Source organism: Malaya genurostris, chromosome 3 (assembly GCF_030247185.1).
Source record: "Malaya genurostris strain Urasoe2022 chromosome 3, Malgen_1.1, whole genome shotgun sequence".
Lineage (NCBI taxonomy): Eukaryota > Metazoa > Arthropoda > Insecta > Diptera > Culicidae > Malaya > Malaya genurostris.
The window spans coordinates 170,317,140-170,342,712 of NC_080572.1; the positions used below are offsets into that span (position 1 = coordinate 170,317,140).

General features: G+C 36.0%; 1 protein-coding gene across 8 annotated transcripts in view; it reads left to right on the forward strand.

Annotated features, from left to right (window-relative positions):
* Positions 1-4,251: 4,251 nt before the first annotated feature.
* LOC131435052 (folliculin-interacting protein 2) overlaps positions 4,252-25,573 on the forward strand; it is a 33,073-nt gene continuing 11,751 nt past the window's right edge. The window contains exons 1-2 of one of the 8 annotated variants that reach the window (XM_058602531.1): positions 4,252-4,765; positions 6,196-6,606. In XM_058602531.1, the coding sequence (XP_058458514.1) occupies positions 6,530-6,606 (77 nt within the window). In that variant the 5' untranslated portion in view covers positions 4,252-4,765; positions 6,196-6,529. Of the gene's footprint in view, positions 4,766-6,123; positions 6,607-25,573 lie in introns of all 8 variants that reach the window. The other 7 variants (XM_058602536.1, XM_058602530.1, XM_058602532.1 and 4 more) reach the window with 7 other exon arrangements.

The window sequence follows — 25,573 nt, forward strand, 5'->3', positions numbered from 1 at the left end:
AATTTTGACTAGAAAGACTGGTCACCGATTGATTTATAATTATATATATATATATATATATATATATATATATATATATATATATATATATATATATATATATATATATATATATATATATATATATATATATATATATATATATATATATATATATATATATATATATATATATATATATATATATATATATATATATAATAAAATAAAGAGCACTGTATTGAATCTTTGCGTGCTTCGTTTAAAACCCCAATTATTGGAATGTGGTAAAATAATGTCGATATGGACGGATTTTCACAACCTAGGACTCGTTTGATTGGTATTATGGTATCTAAATTTGGAACAAATTTTTAATTTTCATGGTCGATTGTGGGACTCCCGGTGAAACTCTCAACGGGTGAGCATGATGTCATCTCAAATGAGGTGACGCCAACCAGAAGAAGAAGGTCAGTTTTGACAGATATTGTCAAAAAATGCATATAGTATGTATAAATCGGAAAGTAATCATCAGATCCAAAAACAATAGTGTATATACTTCCTGGAAGGCCTTTTCTTTGCTACTAGTTTGGTCAAAATCGGTCCAGTCTTCTCTGAGATTCGCGTCTTTTTGTTTTGCACACGCATACAGACACACGTATTATATTTATAAAAAAAGGTAAAACAATATTTTGGGTATCATATCTCGACACCAATCCATTTTAAAGAGCTCGTGTGTTCGGCATGTACTTACCTTACCTAACAGCTATAGTCCTAGGGTGTCCTTTTCTGTATCAAGTATGCGTCTCCAATAACTCGGTCCATGGCTGCTCGCTCGTCACCAGCCACTCAAGGCACGGATGCTTCTGAGATCACCCTCCACTTGATCGATCCACCTTGCTCGCTGCGCTCCTCTTCTTCTTGTACCAGTCGGATCAGATTCAAGAACCATTTTCACTGGGCTGTCGTCCGACATCTTTATGGCATGCCCAGCCCATCGTAGTCGTCCGATTTTATCTGTCCGTACGATGAGTGGTTCTCATAGCAGCTGTTGCAATTCGTGATTCATACGCCGTCTCCACGTTCCGCTTTCCATCTGCACTCCGCCATAGATGGTCCTCAGTACCTTTCTTTCGAAAACACTGAGGGCGCGTTGGTCCTTTGCAAACATAGTCCAGGTCTCGTGGCCATAGAGAACAAGGCTTTATGATCGTTTTGTAGATGATCAATTTCGTGCGGTGGCGTAGTTTTCTCGATCGAAGGGTCCAAAGCCTCTGAATTTCTCTGCTGACACCAGTGAGCCTAAATACAGGAACTCGTCAACCATCTCGATATTGTCACCGTCTATCAATATTCGTGGTGGGAGGCGTAGTGTTGCTTCTCTAGAGCCTCTTCCTCTCATGTATTTTGATTATGACGAATTTATGGCCAGTCCGATACGCCTAGCTTCAGCTAGGTTTCCGTCATTTTCGCAAGGGGACATGTCACAATTTCAATATCGTCAGCGATGCCAAGAAGTTGTACGGTCTTTCGGAAGATCGTGCCACCCGTGTCGATTCTCGCTCTTCGAATCACACCTTCCAAGGCAATATTGAACAAGATACACCTTGCCGTAGCCCACTCCGAGATTCGAAGGGACTCGAGAGCGTCCCAGATACTCGGACGTATCACATCACTCTATCCATCGTTGCTTTGACCAATCGCGTCAGTTTATCCGGGAAACCGTATTCGTGCATTATCTGCTATAGCTGTTCTCGATCGATTGTGTCGTATATCTCTTTGAAGTCAATGAATAGGTGATGCGTGGGTACGGAGTCTGGAGTACTTGTCTTATCGCGAATATGTGATCCGTAGTGGCGCGGGCTCCAGTAAATCCCACTTGGTACGGCCCTACGAATTCCTTAGCTATTGGTGATAGACGACGGCAAAGGATTTGAGAGAGGCGTAGGCGGCGTTCAGCAATGTGATTGCGCGGTAATTGCAACAGTCTAGCTTATCGCTTTTTTTGTAGACGGAACATACCACTCCATCCATCCATTCCTGCGGTAGAATCTCGGTGTGTTTGGCATGTAGAACTTCTCCTAATTGAATTCTTTATCACGCAACACAGGCAAATTATAGCTTTAACCTCACTTCTATGTGGTTTACTGACAATTTTAATTATATAAATTACCGTGTGAATTTTAAGTCCCAAAACATATTTTGTTTAGTAGGCCAATTGCGACATATTGCCAAAAAACTGAATTTTTTACATGAAAGTTTGTATAACTCGGAAAATAATCATAAAATCTAAAAACAAAAACAATAGCGTAAATACTTCTTGAAAGACCACTGTGCACTGGACCACGCCACTAGTTTGATCAATATCGGTCCAGCCATCTCTGAGAAATTTCGCCTGGTCATTTTGCACAAACATATAAGCACACACACAAACATTTCCTTAGTTCGTCGAGCTGAATCGAGTGGTATATGTGGCTGTGGAGTGGCTGCACTGGGTTATTGCCAAGATTTTAGAGAAGCAGATTCCCGCTTGTGAGGAATTCTGGCAACCGTCAGATGGCTGGCTGCATTCCGGCTGCTGTCAAAATTGTCCAGGCGAAATTGCGTCATTATCTCGCCGTACGTGTCTTGTTTATTTCCCTCCTCTTTCTTTTTTTCTTTTTTTTATTCGACTTTATTTGATGTGATAAAGCAATGTTATTGGCAATAACATTTTCTATGATCAATATATATGAAGAACAATAACTTATTGCCTTTTATATGTATCTTTTATTGAAAAAATAAAGCTAAGACGCTTAAAATGTAGAACCGATTCAAAACGGTTCTGTCAATCTTGTATGGCAAGAATCCGGCAAAAAGGAACCGTTAATAACCGCTAGGCGAAATTCTCTGCCGGAAACGGTTGTTGCATTGTTGCCAGACTTTTGCGGGAACTCTGGCAGAATTTCGGCAAAAATGGCTGGCAGAAATAGCCAGCCGTCTGGGGGGAAATCTGCCAGCCGCGTACAAGTGGGTTCTTCCGAAGGAGTAGATGGAAGTTATCGTTTTCTTAATCAATAAAAAGGACGACAAGTTAGATAGCTGTAGATACCGCGCGATCACACTACTTAGGGCCGCCTACAATGTTCTTTCCCGAATTCTTTGACGCCGATTGTCTCCGTTTGCAAAAGAGTGGGGCTTTACCAGGCAGGATTCTTGTGTTTTATTTATCATCTGTGTCGAATATTTTCGTTTTAAATCTGTGAGAAACGTTCTGAATATCTGTCAATTTTGCGCAATATTGTTAGAAATCTTTAGAAATCAGCGAATTTTGAAAACATCTGTGATCTGTGACACAGTATTTGCTCACTAAAATATATGAAAAAATCTGTGGTTTCATAGAAAAATCTGTGAATATGGTAGCCCTAGTTCAGGAGACGAAAGTATTACCCTTCCATCCCATCTTGTTACCCCATCGACTGTGATGAGAATTGAGAATCGCTGACAATGAGAAATTCAGAGACGGACCTTGACGGGTTTTGGACTCCGAAGAACGTTCCGGACGAACAAAATTAGCCGTCGCTCGAGATTGACTATCTACAAGACGTTGATTAGACTAGTGTTCCTTTCTACTAACTAATGACCTCACCTGTTTTGCAGTATTTGAATGAAAATAGGACAACGGACAAGATACAAAAACCTTTAGTTAAAGTGAAATCTGTTGTCTCTGTTCCAAAGATTTGATAAGAGTAAGGTGAAAATCGGCGCATTAACATCGAGTTTCGCGTAGCCATGAAGATATTATTTAATTACTCTAGAACTATTTTTTATTAGACTTTTACAAATTTGTTATGGTTATACGCATTAGACTTTCAATTAGACTATGCCATCTAAATCACCTTCTTCTTGTGATGCCCTTGGATTTTCAGAGCCACGAAAACGACCGATAAAATTTTTAGTTATGATGACTGCGTAAACAGATCTTGAATTAAAACATTACCGATATATACGCTGATCATAAAACTGATCAATTATATAAAAATAACTCGGCAATTTTACCGCGTTTATTTACACTGCATGGTTCTATAATAAATTTTGAAAAACTCAGTTATGGTTATAACCTAGGAAAACGGAATTTATAACCAAGAAAATTTTTTTTGTGTAAAGCATCGCTAGGCCTTATTTGGTCCACCCTGTATACAAGAAAAACTAATCTTTGTATATATCTAGATGAGAGTGTAGATGCTTTACCCTTCAGAGACTGTTTCGTTCGTGTCTGAAAAGCGTTTGTGTTTTGCTTGAAATGTCAGTCTTCTCGATTTATTCAAAGCATCATTCAGATTTGAGATCGTCGATTGATATTACGCGCTTTGCTTTTATTGCAAAATTGTAATTTAATTTATTTGTGTAATACATACCTCGAAAAGTGAATAGTTTGCTTGTGGTTTATTACGAAGATCTTTCTAAAACTCTGGTGATAGTGTCAAAGTAAATGAATGGTACTAATTTGGAATGGAATCTAACACAAATACTTTCAAGAAGGTTTTGAAAAACTCCATTGAGAGAAACTTATTGGAAATGCAGCCTTTACATAACGTGAATTATATTAAGCAGTTTTGTGATATTACTAATATTCGGATAGTCATAAATCTCGACAGGGCTGCTGTCAATGGAATAATTTTCTATTTGTCAAGCCCCGAATACGCATACTTAATAGTTGTTTGTGTTTTTTATTTTTAATTCATCTTATTTTCGTTACCTATAAGTGGTAATGTGCTGTACCGTGATTGATGTTAAGTTTTCCTGTGAGGTGTGTTTAGAAATAGCATCAGTTTTATGGCCTGTACATCAAAAGTCTAATGAATTTAACTTTCAGAAATGTATGAAACAGTTGTACCTAATGCAATGATGAATTTCTCATTATTGCAAATATGAGAAATTGCTACAAGTTCCATGTTAAAAATTTTACTGCTACTTCCGGTATTTCCAGAACGTTTTGTGCGTTCGGTCGAAACAAAAATTTCTATTTCCTTATGACGACTGACAACACCAAATATCTAAAATATTGGAATAGTTTCAAAAATTGTTGATTTGCATCATTTAATTTTTTTTTTCATTACTATAACCGCCACCCAAAGTCACTTATGAAACTATAAGACTTCCAAAAGAATCGTTTAAAGCCATTCCTGAGAAGTTCGAGTGAGTTCAATTTTTGGAGTTTTTAATCACTATCGGAACTACCGGAACTGGGGATCGGTAAAGCCAATATGGATTCATTTGGACATCATCTAATGAAACTCTCAAATTGAAACAGTTTTTAGCATAGTTTAGAAGAGTTTTTACGTTCTTTGAATCGTCACTAGTAGAATCTGCAAACAGTTTCCAAGCCTCTTTTCGCTGGTAACTTGAAAAACACACTCAAAATTGTATACAAACGCAGACATTTTTCAGCACCTTACGTTGCCAACCCACCTTTACTGGAAAACACGATAAATAAAAGTTTGCACATAAACATTTGAACCTCATTATTATAAGGTAGTTGAATTCGGTCGAATTTGTGTCGCCCGAACATTTTCGCCTCTATTGTTAACCAAAGCAAAATCCTATTCCTAATCACATTTTTCAAAAAATAAAAAAAATCATATAACCGCCCCGCAGATTACTTATGAATGTTATATCAATTTCTTAATTGCGTATTTTAAATAAACTGCCCAACGATTTACGATTCTAACAATCACTCGCCGACCGATAAGGCACGTGGTTCAGGAATCTACTTATTGATAAAGTATTTTACGTTAAAATATACGGCGTGATTTCCAGTGTTAATCAATCACCGAATACAAGTTCATTTATAAAAGAAGCATGCTGATGTTGAAGACGTAAGAATAGCTGTGAAAACAACGTTTTGTGCGTTCGGTCGCCAAAATATGACGAACGCGCTTGCGCTACTCATCATTCTAGTGGCTCATCCCGTTTAGTGTAGACGATTCTCTCTTTCTCTCCGTGGAGAGAAATTACGGTGCGAAATTTATTCAAAAAGCAATCTTCGTGTTGGCGCAAGTGATTCAGTTGGCTAGAATCATTTCACTCGATTTCACCACAGTTGCTTTTTGGCTTCTGCATCAAAGGATCAACATTGTAGGCTCATAACTTTGATACTCTGAATAGTATCGTTTCTTTTATAATTAGGAATACGCTTATATCCTAACAAGCACCATTTCTAAAATGATTAAGTTATAGATGAAACTAGATGCATAAAAAAATGGACCAATAGTGAAAGAATATTTAAAAATTGAAAGTGTATCGAATCATCAATATAAGTGAAGAGTTGTGTAATGACAGAGAAAGTGATTACTTAAACGGGCTTCTATTGAGTAATGTGACGGCTATCGTTTTCGCGGCACGCAACGTGAATATCTAAGGAAGCGGAAGTGTCCAACATCAGTTCTGCCGCGTCGATACACCGAATCATGTGTTCTATGTACGTATGAAGCAAGTGAAGTATGTCGTTTGTTCGAAACAGTGAGAAGATACATAAGAAGAGAGGAAAGAAATCCACTGGACTATAAATATAATGGCATTATTCAATAAATTGTTTTCAACTACCAAAAAGCGCAGCACTAATTCATCAGCCCAGAAATCCACTCCTGGGTAAGTGAAGTTTCAATTCTTTTTTTTTCACACCACTGTTTACCTCCCTCTTAGGCTGTGAGGCATTTCGCGAATGATTTTTATTTTAGGTTAAAACTTGTCATCTCCATAGTAATTTTTTAGTTCAATTTGACTAAAACTGCGACCCAATTCAGAAATACACAAATAGAATTTTTTTTATATGTTTGCACTGAAAATAAAATGATTACAAGTATAATAATCCAATACAGAGAGCGTAATAAAAATGTCGAGAAAGGCTTACTTCGAATAACAGCATAAGCTTACGTTATGTTGGAATGGTTTCTTTAGCGGATAGTATAATTTACACAAAAATGATTTTTATAACAAAAATGAAGTCTGCAATATTCCAAAAAGCTATTTCTGAAAATAACTATCGAACTGTCCAAACTAGTTCTATAAAGGATTCATATTGTCAGTAGGTTTGTAGCACACGCACACACACCGATGGCCGATCGGAGTCCCAAGGCTCTTCAATATCCGATTACGGAAACCCCAGCTAGAAAGAATCCGAAATGGCATTGCATCGATTACTCTGCGATGAATTGATTATGTTTTTAAGGTTATGCATGCAATCACTGTGAAAACCGACTTTTGAACCGAGGCCCAGAGGGCCGAGTTTCATATACCATTCGACTCAGTTCGTCGAGTCCGCAAAATGTCTTTCTCTCTCTCTCTCTCTCTCTCTCTCTCTCGTTTTTTTGCACTTAATATTATTTGGATCCAACTTCCGGTTCCGGAGTTATGGGGTAAAATGTGCAAAAAATGAAAATCTGTATAAAATGTTCAAAACGACGTATGTACACACTTAATTTCGTTCGGTAAATCTTGCCTCTTTTGACGAGTTTTGAACAGCCGAACTACCGAATATTTCCATTCTACTGATATATCAGCACAAATGAACATTTGTTGACAGCAGTACCTCAAGGTACCGCAGTGATAAAACGTGAATTTTTCATAAATCACCTACCGAGATTTGAACAGCTGAGGTCGGTAATCCAATTTAAGTGTGTAACAATGATTCTCTTTGTTTACTTTCTCTTTCGATTATTGCGAAACATTCCTGCTTTTTTCCTGTAATTTCTCCAGAGCAGGTTTGAAGACAATAACTTTTGTTATTATTATCGGTAAGTGATTGGCGAGAAGGATAGCTAAGAGTGCCGTAATAATCAAAAGAGGAAGTAAACAAAGAGAATCTCTAATTGTTACATACGTCGTTTTGAACATTTTATACAGAAATATGTGTTCTAACTTTTCTCATAGCGCCATCGATTTCCTCAAACTCAGGTTCAAATAAAAGGTCCTGTGGTCTCATGCGTAATTACTGAATTTCATCCGGATTCGACTTCCGGATCCGGAAGTATAGGGTAAAGTGTGTTAAAAATGTTATACCATTACTGAAAAAAAACGTAACAAGTTTTCTAAATCGACCTCAACTCTTCTTCAATTGATAGTTTTTATCAGCAGACGTTCAAACATACCGATTTCGATGATTCTTTTAAGAATTATTTTGAAGAATACCACAGTATTGTACCTATATGATAGTATGATTGATATGAGAAAGGCATCATTACATCACTAGGTGGATTGAAACAGGTTTTGCCTTTCTCATCAAGAAAGGTTATGCAATCACTTGAAAAACCGACTAGTGAAAATTGGCCCGGAGGGCCAAGTGTCATATACCATTCGACTTAGTTCATCGAGCTGAGCAATGTCTGTGTGTGTGTGTGTGTGTGTGTGTGTGTGTGTGTGTGTGTGTGTGTGTGTGTGTGTGTGTGTGTGTGTGTGTGTGTGTGTGTGTGTGTGTGTGTGTGTGTGTGTGTGTGTGTGTGTGTGTGTGTGTGTGTGTGTGTGTGTGTGTGTGTGTGTGTGTGTGTGTGTGTGTGTGTGTGTGTGTGTGTGTGTGTGTGTGTGTGTGTGTGTGTGTGTGTGTGTGTGTGTGTGTGTGTGTGTGTGTGTGTGTGTGTGTGTGTGTGTGTGTGTGTGTGTGTGTGTGTGTGTGTGTGTGTGTGTGTGTGTGTGTGTGTGTGTGTGTGTGTGTGTGTGTGTGTGTGTGTGTGTGTGTGTGTGTGTGTGTGTGTGTGTGTGTGTGTGTGTGTGTGTGTGTGTGTGTGTGTGTGTGTGTGTGTGTGTGTGTGTGTGTGTGTGTATGTATGTATGTATGTGTGTGTGTGTGTATGTGTCAAACAATCTCACTAGGTTTTCTCGGAGATGGCTGAACCGATTTTGACAAACTTAGATTCAAATGAAAGGTCTTCCGGTCCCATACGGAATTCCTGAATTTCATCCGGATCCGACTTCCGGTTCCGGAGTTATAGGGTAAAGTGTGTTCAATATTGTACACCGTCACTTAAACCGGTGAAACAAAAAACGTAAAAAAATTTCTAAACTGGTCTCAAAACAACACAAATCGATAGCCATTATCAGTAGGCAATTGATCAAACCGATTCCGGCTATCCTGGTTCCAGGTATCCGGTTCCGCAAGTACCGGAAATAGTGGTCATATATACCAAAATGGATCTCACTCACTTTTCTCAGCGATGGTTTGACCGATTTCCACAAACTTAGATTCAAATGAAAGGTCTTCCGGTCCCATACGGAATTCCTGAATTTCATCCGGATCAGACTTCCGGTTCCGGAGTTATAGGGTAAAGTGTGTTCAATATTGTACACCGTCACTTAAACCGGTGAAACAAAAAACGTAAAAAAATTTCTAAACTGGTCTCAAAACAACACAAATCGATAGCCATTATCAGTAGGCAACTAATCAAACCGATTCCGGCTATCCTGGTTCCCGGTATCCGGTTCCGGAAGTACCGGAAATAGTGGTCATATATACCAAAATGGATCTCACTCACTTTTCTCAGCGATGGTTTGACCGATTTCCACAAACTTAGATTCAAATGAAAGGTCTTCCGGTCCCATACGGAATTCCTGAATTTCATCCGGATCCGACTTCCGGTTCCGGAGTTATAGGGTAAAGTGTGTTCAATATTGTACACCGTCACTTAAACCGGTGAAACAAAAAACGTAAAAAAATTTCTAAACTGGTCTCAAAACAACACAAATCGATAGCCATTATCAGTAGGCAACTAAATAAACCGATTCCGGCTATCCTGGTTCCCGGTATCCGGTTCCGCAAGTACCGGAAATAGTGGTCATATATACCAAAATGGTTCTCACTCACTTTTCTCAGCGATGGTTTGACCGATTTCCACAAACTTAGATTCAAATGAAAGGTCTTCCGGTCCCATACGGAATTCCTGAATTTCATCCGTATCCGACTTCCGGTTCCGGAATTATAGGGTAAAGTGTGTTCAATATTGTACATCCTCAATTAAAATATTTTCGGATGCAACAAACATTCAAATCGTAATTCAGAGTGCGTACTAGTAGAGTTTGTGTGTCATGTTAGTTGGTGGCCGTACGAACCGACTTTGATTATACCGGTTCTCGGGTTCCGGTGTTGGAAGTGCATATAATAGTGAACCCACTTCGTTTTCTTAAGGATGACCTACGCAATCAATGCACTGTTTTATTCTGTATGTTGTACTAATTAATGCACAAACAATCTCTTGGTTTCTTTCAAAAATCGAAGAAAAAATTTTTGAATAGAATACAACAATATTATACATGAGAAAGGCATCATTACACCACTAGGTGGATTAAAACAGGTTTTTACCTTTGAATTTGCCAGTCAAAATTGTTGTCTCGATGGAATTTGCCATTAATTTTTAAACTTTTTCTCTGTACTTGTTCTTCTATTTTGTGCACTTGCTTCTGTACTTATTGCTATACTTTCTGCATCTGCACCTGTTCCTGTATTTTCAGCACTTGTTACTGTACGTTGTGTGCTTGTTCCCGTATATTCTTTATTTTTTTTCTTGTATTTTCAACACCTTCTTCACCTGTTCCTGTACCTTCTACACTTGTTACTGTGCATTCCATACTTGTTCCTTTTATTTCTCTCCCAGCGGACCGTTTACCGTTTTTACCGTTCACAAATTATCTTTGGATGGAAACTATTTCGAGTACTCACAAAATCAGAATAATCAAACGATTTACGTAAAAGTCGGTTCCAGAAGAACATGGTCATGATTATTCCCGATCGGTGAGGAAGAATGATATAAGTATTTTCCTCGCACAGTGAGAAGTATTGTCCTTCATGCTCCGTCAAAAGAAATCAACCGGCAATTGTTTTTGATTCGATCTCAGCATTTTTTTCAAAATAGGTTCATTTATTTATTTTTTTATTTATTATTGTAATAATCATCAGATACGAAATGTACATAGATATGGGTGGAGAAAAACCCCTTTGAGCTGAACATGTCATTCTCAAACGAGCGCCAAAACCACCATCTTTTAGAAGAATAACACAAAATAATTATCATAATACATCTTAAAACTAATAGTCACATAACATTATTAAAAACAAAATACACTGAGATATTTTTTATGCGGTTTTTTTTACGCGACTTTTTTATGCGAGTTTTCAGAGTTATGCGGTACGTAAACTCGCATAAAAAAAGACTTCAGTGTACATATAATTTAATTAAAAACAAATTTTATTTTGTAAAGACTAGAAAAATATCAAAACACAGCAAACTTTTGACTTTGTAAGCGTAGCGACTGGATGGTTCTCTAAACTCAAAAAGATCTTCCACAGCAATGGATGATCAAATGGCAGCGGCTATCGGTTCATTATATCCAAAACTAGTTCTATGAAATCTTTGCTGAAGTAGAGTGGCATTCAGCAGGGTTCTGTTTTATGTTCAAATATTAATTTGGGATCGCAATTCGTGTGCATCTATTTCAGTTGATAAGTTTTACAGTAACTACTGCCTGTTGTATTTTACGGCGACGTTGCAGCGATTCGATCCAAATTAGTTTACATCTATCCGGATATGGTGGCAGATTCGAAGGTTCTCTCCACGGTAAGTTCCTTAATGTTAAACGAACAAACCGTTTTTGAACACGTTCAATTCGCATGCACCACGAGAGTTGATGCGATAAGCAAATTAATGAAGCGTTCTAAAGTATAGGTCTAACGAGTGAGCAATACAATGCCTTCAAGCAATGAGGAGCTTTTAAATCCTTCGCGATTTTCAAAATAAATCCCAATTGACGTGATGCTTTTGAAATGACCAGTGATCGATTAGAATCAAAGGTCAATTTTTCATCCAACAATATTCCTAATTCGCACACCTGGTTAACTCTAGTCAGAACAGAGCCATCAATTCTGTAATTAAACTTGCCAGGATTCAAAGCACGGCGATTCATAATCACTTGACAATTTCCCAATTTCAATGATAAGTTTGTTTGTATGACCCCAATCAATGAACAATTCTAGTAGATATTTTAGCCGCTGGCAATCCTCTACGATACGGACTACAAGGTACAATTATAAATCGTCTGCAAAGATCAATTTACAATCATTTCGCAAAGTCAATGAGACATCGTCGAAAAACAATACGAAAAGTAATGGTCCTAAACTACTGCCTTGGAGAACTCCTGAATTGTTCGTAAATTTAGATGATGTGCAGTTATCCAACTACACTACAAGTCGGATTAGAGCTTATCCAGGACACGAGCTGCGCAGAGAAGCCTAGACGATATAATTTACAAATAAGTATTTTGTGGACAATTTTGTTAAATGCTACTTTTAGATCAGTGTAGATAACATCAATTTGAGTATTTTCCTCCATGCTAGCGATACACTTAGTCGTAATATCTAATATGGCACCACTTACAATAATTTCAAAATATATGCTTCTCATCTATAGGTACTTGAAAAACATCAATTTACAAGTGTAATCTGTTTTTGTGTCTTCTTCAGAAAAATCAGATTGATTCTATGATTTGACTAGACGACATTGCGCACATTTTACATACCGGTAAATGACATAGGAAACATGTACGCTGATAATTTGGCGCCCGTACTTAATTGAGCATGTGGTTCGAAATAGTGAAGCACGTGGATACGTCAACATTGAATGATGAATAAGTCATTATTGTCATCATCATAGATTGTTGTTTAGTGCAATTCTACCGAAAACTTCTACATAACTGATCACGAAAGCTTTAGCTATTTGAAGGTAAAAATTTTATCGATTAATAGCGTCATTTAAAAAAAAAGTTGTATTGCGACAATCCTACTGTGTTCTCTAGACAAATAATAAACAAAATATAAATAAAATATATTCGAGCCAAATACTCCAGATTTTAAGAGAAATGCTTCCTACAGCCATATACCAAAAACGTGATATGGAAAAATTCTACTGAACTGTCATTTAATCCTCCGTCTGACAGATATTTTCATACCTTCGGTCTGACTGATGGGTCGCTATTAATTTACGTGTATTTTTACGCATTTCGGTGTAAATTCGAACTGTTTCCAGGTTCATTTCTATACAAACCAGGTATATTTCGTTTCTTACATTTTTTAGTTGCCATGGCATATGATTTTCTGAAATCTTGTAAAAGTGAAGATATTACACGGAAAATGGGAATAAAAAAACAATAATGTTTTTGTGCGTTTTTTTTTAAATTTTATTTTATAGAAACGTATATTGAATTAACGAAAAAAAAATTTCTGCGTTTGAGCGTTTAGTAGAATAATTTCATTAGAATAATTTTTTTAATTAAAAGGTGTTAAAAATTCTATTCTGGTGATTTTTGGAAGTAAGAAATTTCAGTTGCTAATATATCAAATGCTGAACGTAATTATAATAATATTTCTAGCAAAATTTTTCCATTCCTTCCTTCCATTAGTAAATAGAGATTGCTGTTCACGACAAGCGCCACCGGTGATTTGTTTGCTATGTTCGATGTTTGTTATTAAGTAACGTTAAATAATGGTTCGTGACCGTGTATTGTATGAAAACTGGACTTCATCACTCATTAATTTATATGAAAAAGTAGCAATGTGAACAATCAAATGAATAGGAGGGTAAATAATATGTCTACTGGCACTTCTGTCCTATGCGTTCTACTTTCATTCGTAAACTGAGACGCAGATATGATGAATCTAGCAGCCAATACTTACAGAACAGTCGCAAAATAAATACTCAGACGTATGTGTGTTTTCGTATCATTTCCTCAGCTCAAGTGTTCGTTTACACACTATGTTCAGCAGTGAATTGGCAAAGAATACTAGTAATAGAATAGAAAGAACGCAAAAGCAAGAATAAAGTTTGTATGTTTATGAATGAACACTTGTATATGTACAATGTGAACTTAAATGGAGGTTAGAATGGAGAAATGCAACAAGCATATTTAAAAAAAATCATGAACATATATTATATCATATGTCTTTCTATACAAAATGAGTGGGGTCCAGCCAGATACCATTATTTAGTCCGAAACCAACCGTTTTTCGTCCTTTTCGAGGATACTGTCCATATTGCAAATTGCATAGATCGATAGCCAATAAAATTTTAGGAAGCTACCTGAAACCTCAAGTCGGTAGATAAATTATAATTATGTAAAATTGATGGTAAAAAACGAAAAAAGTCTGACTGGAGCCATCAGTCAAACGAAGGGTTAAAAGAAAAAAGAATAGTTATTTCCCTATTTATTCCCTTTCAGCTTCATAATCTATGAAGATTATGAAGCTGAAAGGAAATAAATAGGGAAACATTCGAATTTTTTTTACGAAAAATCATGTTCGTGCTTGTCTAGAGCCTGTTGTGTAGAAATACTATCAACGACTCTACCAAACACGAGAAACATAATTTTATTAACTATGTAAACTTCTTATAGGCTTGGTAAAATGTGTCCACACCCACACACAATTTACCGCTATCAGGTAATCAGCGATTGTTTCCTGTTAGATTAACCTACTCTGATCAGCGTTGCCAGGTATTTTTTTTTAATCTATATCTGACGCAAACATCTATCTTTACCATATCTGTATCAGAATCTCTACTACATAAGTAGCAGGAAAGTGTCCCCGGGATTAATTTAAGTGAGCAAACTCCCACGACCACCTTTTGTCATGCCTACCCAAACAAAAACCGAAAATCGATATTTATCTGTATGAACTGTTATTTATCAGTATTTAGAAGACCATATCTATATTGCGGTATAGAGGTGTAAAATCGGTATAAATACTGAGTAATCGGTATACCTGGCAACGTTGATTCAGATGACATGATTTTTACACACACACATATTCTCATCTACGCATACAATCATATAAAGATTGATTTATAGTGTATTCTGTAATACATGCCGAAAGTCAAAATTTTGCATGTTTGTTGATTATGAAGGTTCCAGCATCCGCCTAGAGGTGTACAGATCTAGGGTTCCCAACTGTCCATAAAAGTTCAAATCGTATTGAGTGAACTGAAAAATTTTCAATATGCGCTAGAACAATAATACCGTCAACAATATACTGATCTAGCACATCAGAGCTCCTGCCATCTCGTGTAGGAAATTTTCCTCATATAGTCGAGCTACTACTGGTAACCGGAACACAGTTCGCTGTGTGGTTTTTTGGTACGGCGATTTGGGATATCTTTATCGTCTTCCATTAGTTCGCATCAGAGTGAGCAAAAATCACGTGCTTGTGTTTATCTTTGCTTGCCGTCATCCTTCCGCTACCAACCGCGCCGCGTTTTTTCGCGTGTTCGGCTGTGGCCATTTGCGCTGTTTTATTTTGCTCTTATTTTTAGCTAACCGGGAGAGTTGTTTCGAAATGAAAACAGAGAATGAATTGAATACGCGACAGACAAATTTTTGTCAGGTAGGGTGACGATAGCGTGTATAAATCATGATGAATTTTCGAATGATTATTTATGACTTCTGCGTTTAAAATTGCTCTTAACTAAATTTCGATCCCAATTGCTATCAGGTTTATAGAGATGAAATTAGAGGTGATCAAAACTGAGTTTGATTAGGCTTCTAGCAAAAATAATGTTAGCTGGAAATTTCAGGGAATTTTGTCAACCTTGACAAACTTGTAGATTTTAGGTAATCCTTACTCGAATCAGGTAAAAGTTCGCATCGGTGATTTTTTTTTACCAAGATTCTTTTATACACAAACTGCCCTGATCCATGCAGCTTTGCTCAGTTGCAAAATAAAAATTGAGCTTTCCATCTCGATTTGATGTATAACAGACTTAGTAACATTTTTTTCGATTATTATCAACATATTAATTTTATAAGTTTTTACAGATCACTTGAAAGCTCTGTTCGGTTCGGTGAGATATTTAAGCCAATGTACGAAATTTTCGAACCGAAATGTCGAAATGTATTAATGTGTTTTGTCCAATGTTTCTCGATATAAAATAACTTTAACGAATCGACAAGTTGAACAATATTCTTACAGACATTTAAAGGAATAGGTGTACATCAGAAGATTTGAAAATATGTTAGACTGGATCATGTTACACACAGTAATAAAAGTAATCGCGTAAAAACTCCAACGTCGTGTTGGTTTGCTAAATTGGTGGCTTGGATACGTTAGAAACATTTATATCTCTTTTTCAGTTAGCAGAAATCTGAAAAAGTAGTCTTGGATTGAAATTGCAAATCGAAGCTATTTAAAGTTTTAGTTGTCAGAGCAAATAACAGAAACATCGCTTATTGGTCGGAGCATCAGTTAGAAGTATTTTCTCTTTGCTTGACTCTGATATATCACAAATTTAACGAAACCATAGAAACTAGCTATTAGAAGAAAAAAGATTTCTTAGAGGATGTTTTGATCAAACTAAGAATGAAAAACAGTGAAGTCGAATAGTAAATATTTTGATTCCGAGAATTGGAAAATCAAAGACATTTTATTCTCAGACTTCCGTCGACACTAAGGCAAAGCTTAGATTTAATTCTAGTGCTGTCATATACGAAAGCAAATCTACGAAAGAATACCCTATTGGAAATCTCGTTTGTTGTATTCACGCTACGACCCTATCAGCTCAAAAATAAAAGAACAACTTGTTAGATGCGATAAGTTTTGGTGAGTTCCTGAACATTTCCTATCGGCAATTGCGAAAATCACAATGTTTACTTTCCTGCTCGATCAGTAAAGCGCCATCATGAATACGATTGTTCTATAAATATTTTTGGACACTGGTCGAGATACCAAGCTAAGAAGACAGCTATAGTTGGATGACGATCGAATTTACTCATACTAAGTCATAATTTTAGGTGCGCTTATTTTTTCGAACCCTCGACTTCACACGATATAAATCTAGAACTGTACCAATCGATACGTATCTTTTTGCGTTTCTCTATAGAAAAATATTAGAATTGCTGCAAAAACCGACTATCGAACGGAGCCAGTGTGTATGTATGTGTGTGTATGTGCATAACAAGCTTATTCTGGTTTGAAAGCTAGTATTGGGCCAATGATCAAGTTTGAAGATTAAATGACTGCGACTTTTGGTTCCGGAGATACTATGATACAAGTGACAAAACCGACAAAACGCGTTATTTTTTTACGGCGCAAGTTTCTCCGAGATGACTGGAGCGGTTTTAACAAGTCTAGGCCCGTTTGAAAGCTATTGCTAGGCCATTGATCAAGTTCAAAGATAAAATGGCTGTAACTTTCGGTTCTGGAGATATGATGATATAAGTGACGCAACCGACAAAAACGCGTTATTTGTTTACCTCACACTTTTCTCAGTGATGGCTGAACCGATTTTAACAAACTCGTTAGAATGCTACTGTTGGGTCATTGATTAAGTTCGAAGATCAAATGACTGCGACTTCTGGTTCCGGAGATACGATTGTGTTAGTAACGTGACCGTCAAAACACGGGATCACCTCTAAATTCTTAAAGCGGTAGTGCTCAAAAAAAGTACCCACGCAAAATTTGAGTTAAATCAGGTATGGTAAAGGGGTGCTGCCTGGTGGTTAAGGTTTGAAAATTTTCGATTCTAAAAAAGCACCATAGGGAGGAGTACATGAGATTTCCGAAATCGAATTGCATGAAACGTCGATAATCGGCTTCCGAGACCTAGAAAAATTTTGAGAAAAAAATAAGTCCCAGAAAATCGATTTTATCGAGAAATTTTTTTTTCGATATCTGGATAAAATTGGATAGAATTCTATCCTTAGTAAAAATAACGCTAGCTTATTTACGCTAGCTTATTTATGACGCTAGCTTATTTATGACTAGTTTGCAACCAGAAATTTGAGTGATTGCAACTAACATCTAACCACTTGCGGAACTAACATCTAACCACTTGCGGAACTCTACTAGTTGCTAAGTTGGCTAAGAATAAGTTGTCGTTACGTTGTAATGCCATACTGAAATAACTTATCTTTCCATAACTTGAAAATAACTTGTTTTCAAAGTAAACTAGTTGAAACTTAGTCACCATCGACATTATAAACATTGAATAATTGCAGAATGCAAAATGAATTGTTGATAGAAAACAACAATAAAAAGGCATTAAAGTACTTGAAATCACAAATTTGATAGGAGGTACAGATTTCACAACGATTTTAAAACTGTCGAGCGAATTTCAATTTAAATGAACTGTTTTTTGAGCGCCTTTAATAAAAATCTGTTTATGAAGATATGAAAAATAAACAACGAAATAACCTTGTTCAGATTGCTCAAAATCAATTCAAGTAAAGTGATTTCTATTTTTTTTTCAATTTATGTATCATGAGAATTATAATGTTATCACAATCGATGTTCAATCCCAATATTGTTTTCTTTGTGTTTGTCATACTTCATAGAACAAAAATGACTATTCCGGCTTTCATTATTTTGGCCAAAAGTAGTTTTGAAAAACTATTTGTAGTTTTGAAATAAAACTTCTGGTTTTATTTATGTTTCATACACTTACAAATGATAGTTTGTTCAATGTTTATGTTATAAAGAAACATTGCTGTCACCTTGTTTCAACCAGTGTATTGTAAAAAAACATGTTCGCGCTCTTGTTACAACATAGTTGGGCTAAGTGGAATCAGAACTAGTTACGGGTTGCTACGATTGAAGTCAAGTAAACTTTTTTTCAACTAGTAACTAGGAGCATAGTTGTGATTAAAGATATGTTTGGATTTAGTAACGATAGCTTATAAATTATAATTAATTCAATATGACGAAAAGATGTGGTGATTGGAAACCTAAATAACTATTTCGTAACTAGTCATGTTGGGAAGAAATATTGCTGTCACCTTGTTTTAACCAATATAACATAAAAAACATGTTCGTGTTCTTGTTGCAACATAGTTTGGATTAGTCGTATCAGAACTAGTTGCGGATTGCTACTTGGGATGGGACCATAAGGCCATTCATTTGAATCTAAGTTTGAGAAAATCAGTTCCGAGAATCAAGTTACTTTTTTGTCAAATACACATACTCATCATCTCGCTTCCATATCTCATCCGAGACAGTCGACTTCATATACCACTCAGAGCTGATATCTGTCACTATCAAAAACTAGCAATATAAATAACGATAAATATTGGATAGCTTATGTCACTGGGCAGCTGCTAGCTCACTATGTACTGAATGTCTGAGAGCCGGTATGTCAATCCTAAACTTCTCTCGACGCTCGTCAGGACGCTCATTGACTGCCGATGCAATTGATGTTTTCCACATTTCTCCTGTCACTGATTGATTATGCGATGTGACTAAATAGTAATCGAACAGCATAAATATTGAAATATATTTATTTACTCCAATAAACTTCAAATCCGATGACTGTTTACAAAGAATAATGAACTCGATTATGTTTATGTTAGTACTCTCTACTCTTTTTGTTTGTTGCTGTGTTACTTCAACAGGGAATAGAAAAATGAAAGAGAAAACAAAAAGAGTCGCCTGTCTTTGACCGCGTGTCTTACGTATGATTTTAGCGAAACAAATTCCATCTTATGTGGCTTTCGGTTTCGAAGGAAATTGATCGCTGCTTACAAATCAACACCAGCGAGCAACGTTTCAATACTGTCAGCAAACCGTTCACAAAAAGACATTTAGACCCAAGGACAATTCTTTAACATCAGCCACAAGTGAATTCAGTTCATCGGAAACAGAAACAAAGAACAACCAAACGCCCTCATCAAATGAATCATCAACCGTAACCAATGTACTACGAAACGTAACCAAAGCAGGGAAATCTTATAACAATGATACCAATAACAACATTAATGAAAATAAATATCGGATTTTATAGTTATTGCATCGCCTTTCTAGATAAGAAGAGTAAAAAACTTTCTGTCTCAAACTTACATCTACTTCAAAACTAACTTCTTACCATTTTCTGTTTCTGCATAGTAAAATTAAGAAAATTGACCAGTTTTTCTAGCGATTCATAGATTGATTCACTTATCGAAATGAAAAACTACGTTCAAATCGGAAGGATCTGATTTCTTGATTCGTATTCCGGTCCCGGAATTACAGGGTGATGTCAGAAATTTCAAACCATCACATACAGTGAAGGTGTAAAACACGTAAAAGATCTTCGAAACTGTGCTCAAAACTGCTCCAAGTTGGAGGTTAAGTTTGTTTAATGGCCAAACAAACCGATTTCGGTTAGACCGGTCCCAGGTTTCCATATCTTAATTGAAGTTTTTTTTTGATATCACAAAAATGACTAAACCAACATTGACAAATATAGGTTCAAAAAAAAAAGGGTTAACCATCTCCTGAGCTATTGTTGAATTTTATTCGACGCCGAAGTTGGGACGATGATTGTTTAAAATTTCAAGTCTGCCTTTAAAGTGGCGATGCCTAAATTGTTGGAAATCTACAAAGCTGTTTTAATTTCTCTATCAATACGGAAATAACGATCTAAAACTCCAAAATAGAACTTACTTACATCTATAGGTGAATTAAAAAACGATTTTCTTAATGCTACGAGGTTTTAAGCTACTATTTACAGACCTAAATTAACCCATTATGTTCTAGCGTATCATACGCAAAACTTCCCATATTTTAATACATGTTTACTTAAGAATTTTAGTACCTAACAGCTTCACTAGAGCACTAGTTGATAGTTTACACTTCTGTTTTCTTTGTATATTAAAATTGTTCTCAAGTGTCAACGTTTTATTTGTATTATAACCTTGCAAAGTTCACACAAATGACCAAAGAAAAGTAAGCAACATATTTGTGGGAATATTATGTTCGAAACCATAGGTAATGGTTCCATCTTTTGACAAATCATTGCAAAAGATTCAAATTAATTATTTCAGAAGTGAAATTCCAAAAATATATATGATCAGTATCTAACGGGGAAACAGATTGGAAAACCGACATGTGAACACAATGATGTAATGGAAACCGCGAAAATGTTACCGCAGAGACGGGACTCGAACCTTCTCTGTGGTAACATTTTCGCGGTTTTCATTACATCATTGTGTTCACATGTCGGTTTTCCAATCTGTTTCCCCGTTAGATACTGATCATATTAAAACTAGCTCAAGACGGCTTTACGTCTTAACAAAGCCTAAAACAAAATCGTCAAAAATATATGTTAAACAATAAAAAATTGTTGTTAACATTTGAACGTATGATATATTATACGGTGGGATAATACAGTAGTATTTTTTTTCCAAAGCATATCGTTAACCGATAAAATCAAAATTTTATGATTAGTTGGAGTCTATCGAAAATCTCTTGCCATTAGCAAATCAAAACCATTTTGTTATATCTTAGAAATGTGAAATATTCAAAAACATGGCTGCAAAAAATAATGACATGGGTTGAATATGGATTAGAACGCTAACTAAGAAAAGTAAGTATGAATAACCCCAAAACTTTGGAAACACTATCAAATTCAACAAATTGTAGAAATATCTCAAATATCATACAAATACAAATAGGTAATTTTCTTAAAAATTAAGAAATGGAAACAAATGAAGTTATTTTTTAAATTTTTGATTAGACAGATTTTACATCAAAGTCATTCACCACTTCGGGCCAGAAAAACCTTCTGACCCTGTGTGCAGGGTTGGGAATCGAACCCAGGTAGGCTGAATGAAAGACATCAACAAATGAAGATGTTTATTGCAGATTGCAATACAATATATACAAATAATTATACTATCAATAACAATTCGCTAAAAACCGAAACGAAGGTATATTTTGGACGAAACGCACTAAATATGTCTATTTATATTGTGCCTTCATCTCCGATAGTACTTCTACCGGATTTAAAAGACATTGAATCGTATATATATATAAATACCACTTTAAAAATTTAGACATATCTCTTATATTTTTTTGCTACTGTATTGTCCCAGCGTATGATACATCATACATAGAACAATTTCGTTTGGAAAAGATTTTTAATAGTGATCTGGCATTTTCCAAGATCCTAAACACAAAATATGATGGTATTGATGATATCTGCTCATATGGTTCAATTTTGGGAATCCCTGGGTCAAAATAGGTTAAAAAAATCCTAATTAACTTTTAATCTTCGTCGTTACGAACCCCGGAAACGGTGACATTTCATCTTATTAACATGTTCAGAAACTGCGAATAAAACCAAGGATAAATATTCATCTCACATGATCGTCACTCAATTGCAATTTTTAATTCGGTACGCCCCGTCCGAGCGAAAATAACGCAAACATTTGTATTACTTTCTCTGCGCTCTACATAGCGAATTCGATCGTCATCCAAAAGTCACAAGACTCGTCTCATAAAGCCGCAAACCGAGTATGCGTTCCACCGTCAGCACAGAGTCACACGAAACTGTTCGAAATAGACTTGCGAACACAGACTAGTAGACGGCGCACTATTTTGCGGAAGGTAATGGTTTCCTGTTGTGTCTATATATGAAATTGGTGTCTAATTTATTTTCAAGAGTGATACACGATCAAATAAATCAACCCATTTTTGCCTTTCTCATATAGAAAGGTTATGCAATCACTGTGAAAACCGACTTTTGAACCGAGGCCCGGAGGGCCGAGTGTCATATACCATTCGACTCAGCTCGTCGAGTACGCGTCGAGAATGTCTGTGTGTGTGTGTATGTGCGTATGTGTGTATGTAACGTTTTTTTGCACTAACTTTTCTCGGATATGGCTGAACCGATTTTCACAAACTTAGATTCAAATAAAAGGTCTTGTGGTCCAATATTTAATTCCTGAATATTATTTGGATCCGACTTCCGGTTGCGGAATTATGGGGTAAAATATGCAAAAAAACTTTTTTCGGAGATGGCTGAACCGATTTTTATAAACTTAGATTCAAATTAAAGCTCTTTAGGTCCCATACTAAATTCCTGAATTTCATTTTGATATGTCTTTCGGTTCCGGAGTTATGGGGTAAAATGTGCATAAAAACGAAGATATGTTTTCTGGCTTTTCTCATAGCAACCGATTTTCACAAACTTAGGCTCAAATGAAAGGTCCTGTGATCCCATACGGAATTCTTAAATTTCATCCGAATCCGACTTCCGGATCAGAAAATATAGGGTAAAGTGCATTAAAAATTTTATACCATCACTGAAAAGGGCGAAAAATCGTGAAAATTTTTTAGTTTTGATCAGTAGACGGCCAAACAAAGATTTTGGTTATTATGTCAAGAATCGAAGAAAATTATTTTAAAGAATGCCACAGTATTATATATGATAGTATGATTGATATGAGAAAGGCATCATTACACCACTAGGTGGATTAAAACAGGTCTCATTTATTCTATTCTAACTCAACAAGCTCCTGCTATCAATAGACCAAAATCGTTTTTCGTCAGCATAGTACTAAAATAACTTAGCTGCTATTAACTTTGCCAATGCATTTGAATGTTTATGTGAGCTAGGTTTCATTCAAACTAACGGTCAACAATTGCTGTTGCAACGTAAGCCGAACTTCGTGAAATATTATAAATAAGTTTCGTTCATAAAGTTGGAAGATAAGCCGACACTACACTGTTTAAATGAACCTTATTTATCGGGTGTCCAAGTAGAAGCACATCATTTAGTAATTTGTGTTCGGAATTTGTCTTATTCCAATCAGAGTAAGCATGATTCCGTTAGCATTCATGAATAAAATAATAGGAATACTAAACATCATAGTTTTGAAATAGTTAGATGCTAACTGAAATGATACACATCACATATATCTTTGCATCTGTTTCAAATCCGGATGAACGGAAAGACTATTTGACAGCTTCCAACACATATCGATATTATTTACACAATGTTTCAATATTCGAGTAATAGTACAAATATTGCCAAAAGATTAGAATATAGTTTTTTTTAAATAACTATTCATTGGAATATGAGTGAAAATTGAATTATTAAGATTTAAATTAGGTGTTCAGCCACAAGTGGTGACTTTTCAGCCTTATTATATACATGATTTGGTTATTACCATGAAGACATCATTTGCTTCCGCAATTCTGTGATTTTTGTGTAGGGAAAATTGTAAACCTACTTGTATTGTGTAACATTAGAATATTTGATAAATGTCTACCTATCTGTTTCTTGATGATATGTCTTTCCCATGCCTGTTGGCTATCCCAGAATAGAGATCGACGGCAGCTGTCCGTTTGAAAGAAATACTTTTTGGTCATGTCATTCCAAACGAACACACGATCTGTCCAATCATATAAAATTTGTTGGTATCATTACGGATCCATGCTTATCCGAAAATAGCGTAAGTGTGTTGTGATGATGCATCTGGTAGCTAGTATGCCAAGGATTTTTTTGACCACGCTTGAAAATACATAATAAAGATGGCCTTGCTAAATTAACACCTTTCCCCGTTGTTTAGTTTACAGCGTTCTCGGGGTGAGTCGCACAACGCAGAAAAATCACATCAGTCATGCTTTGCGTTCAAAGATCCGATAGCTGATGACGATTGCCGTTGTCACGAGTTTTGCCGGCAGCTCTGACTGTTTTTATTTTCTTTTCCCATTACCACCTCGGTGTGGCAGCGGGCTGAACGAAATGAGGAAGCCAAGAAGTATCGAGGAACGATTTCGCTCTCGCGGTCATTAGTAACTGCTGATAAGACAGCCTTTGTGTGCAGAAAAATACTTCGCGCCGGCGAATATGCGTAAATGAGTTTTTTTTCGTTTCTTGGGGTCGTTAGACCTGAAATGTGGAACTGGTGTTTTTATAATGCCACAGATCAGGGAAAGTTGCCACGAATTCAAAGATAGAAATTATTGTTCAGTGTATATTTTGAGATATATCTGAAGAGTACCGTAGAAGTTTATTTTGCTTTTCTTGTGTTTCTTGTACGAATATGAATTTCAATAAGGATAATTACATAAAGTCTACAACAAGCCAGTAATGTGTAGTTAAATGGTGTACGATAAAAATTGTCAAATAGATATATGCAACACTTGCTCAATATAATTTTTCTTCTTCCCTGTGTGGTTTTCGTTCGGTCATTCAATATTGAGATTATTTTTATGTTAGGCACACCTTCATTTTCTATATGGGGGAACATTGAAAAAAATACACAAATATTTTGAAGTGGTAGTCAGGTTTGAGACAGACAGACTACGGCTCAATAAATTCTATTTTGATTAGCGATAATATTTGTTATACCTGTCTTGTGTAGTATTTTATTATGTTTGTTATATCTGTGTAGTGCTGACTGGATTTTCCTATTTGAGACAGCAATATTGCGGTATTAAACCACAGACTAACTGTTCGAACTATTCACTATCGGTTCACCCCTTGTGTTCAAAACGATTTTTTATTGGTCGGTTATTGAAGTTGCTGGTCAAACAAACTGATCTCGATTATTCCGATTCCCATTTCCGGAAATACCGGAAATACTGTTCAAAAACTTCAAAAAGGAACTCACTTCATTTTTTAGAGAAAACCCAACCGATTATCACAAACTTGAATTAAAATGAAAGGCCATACGGTCTTCTAGAACGATATTGAATTTCATCCGAATCTGACTTCCGGTTCCGGAAATATAAGGTGGAGTGCTCAGATTTTTGAATTATCTCTTAAAGCGACGATGCAAAATAAAGAAAAGTTCTTCTAAATTTTGCTTAAAACTGTTTCAAATCATA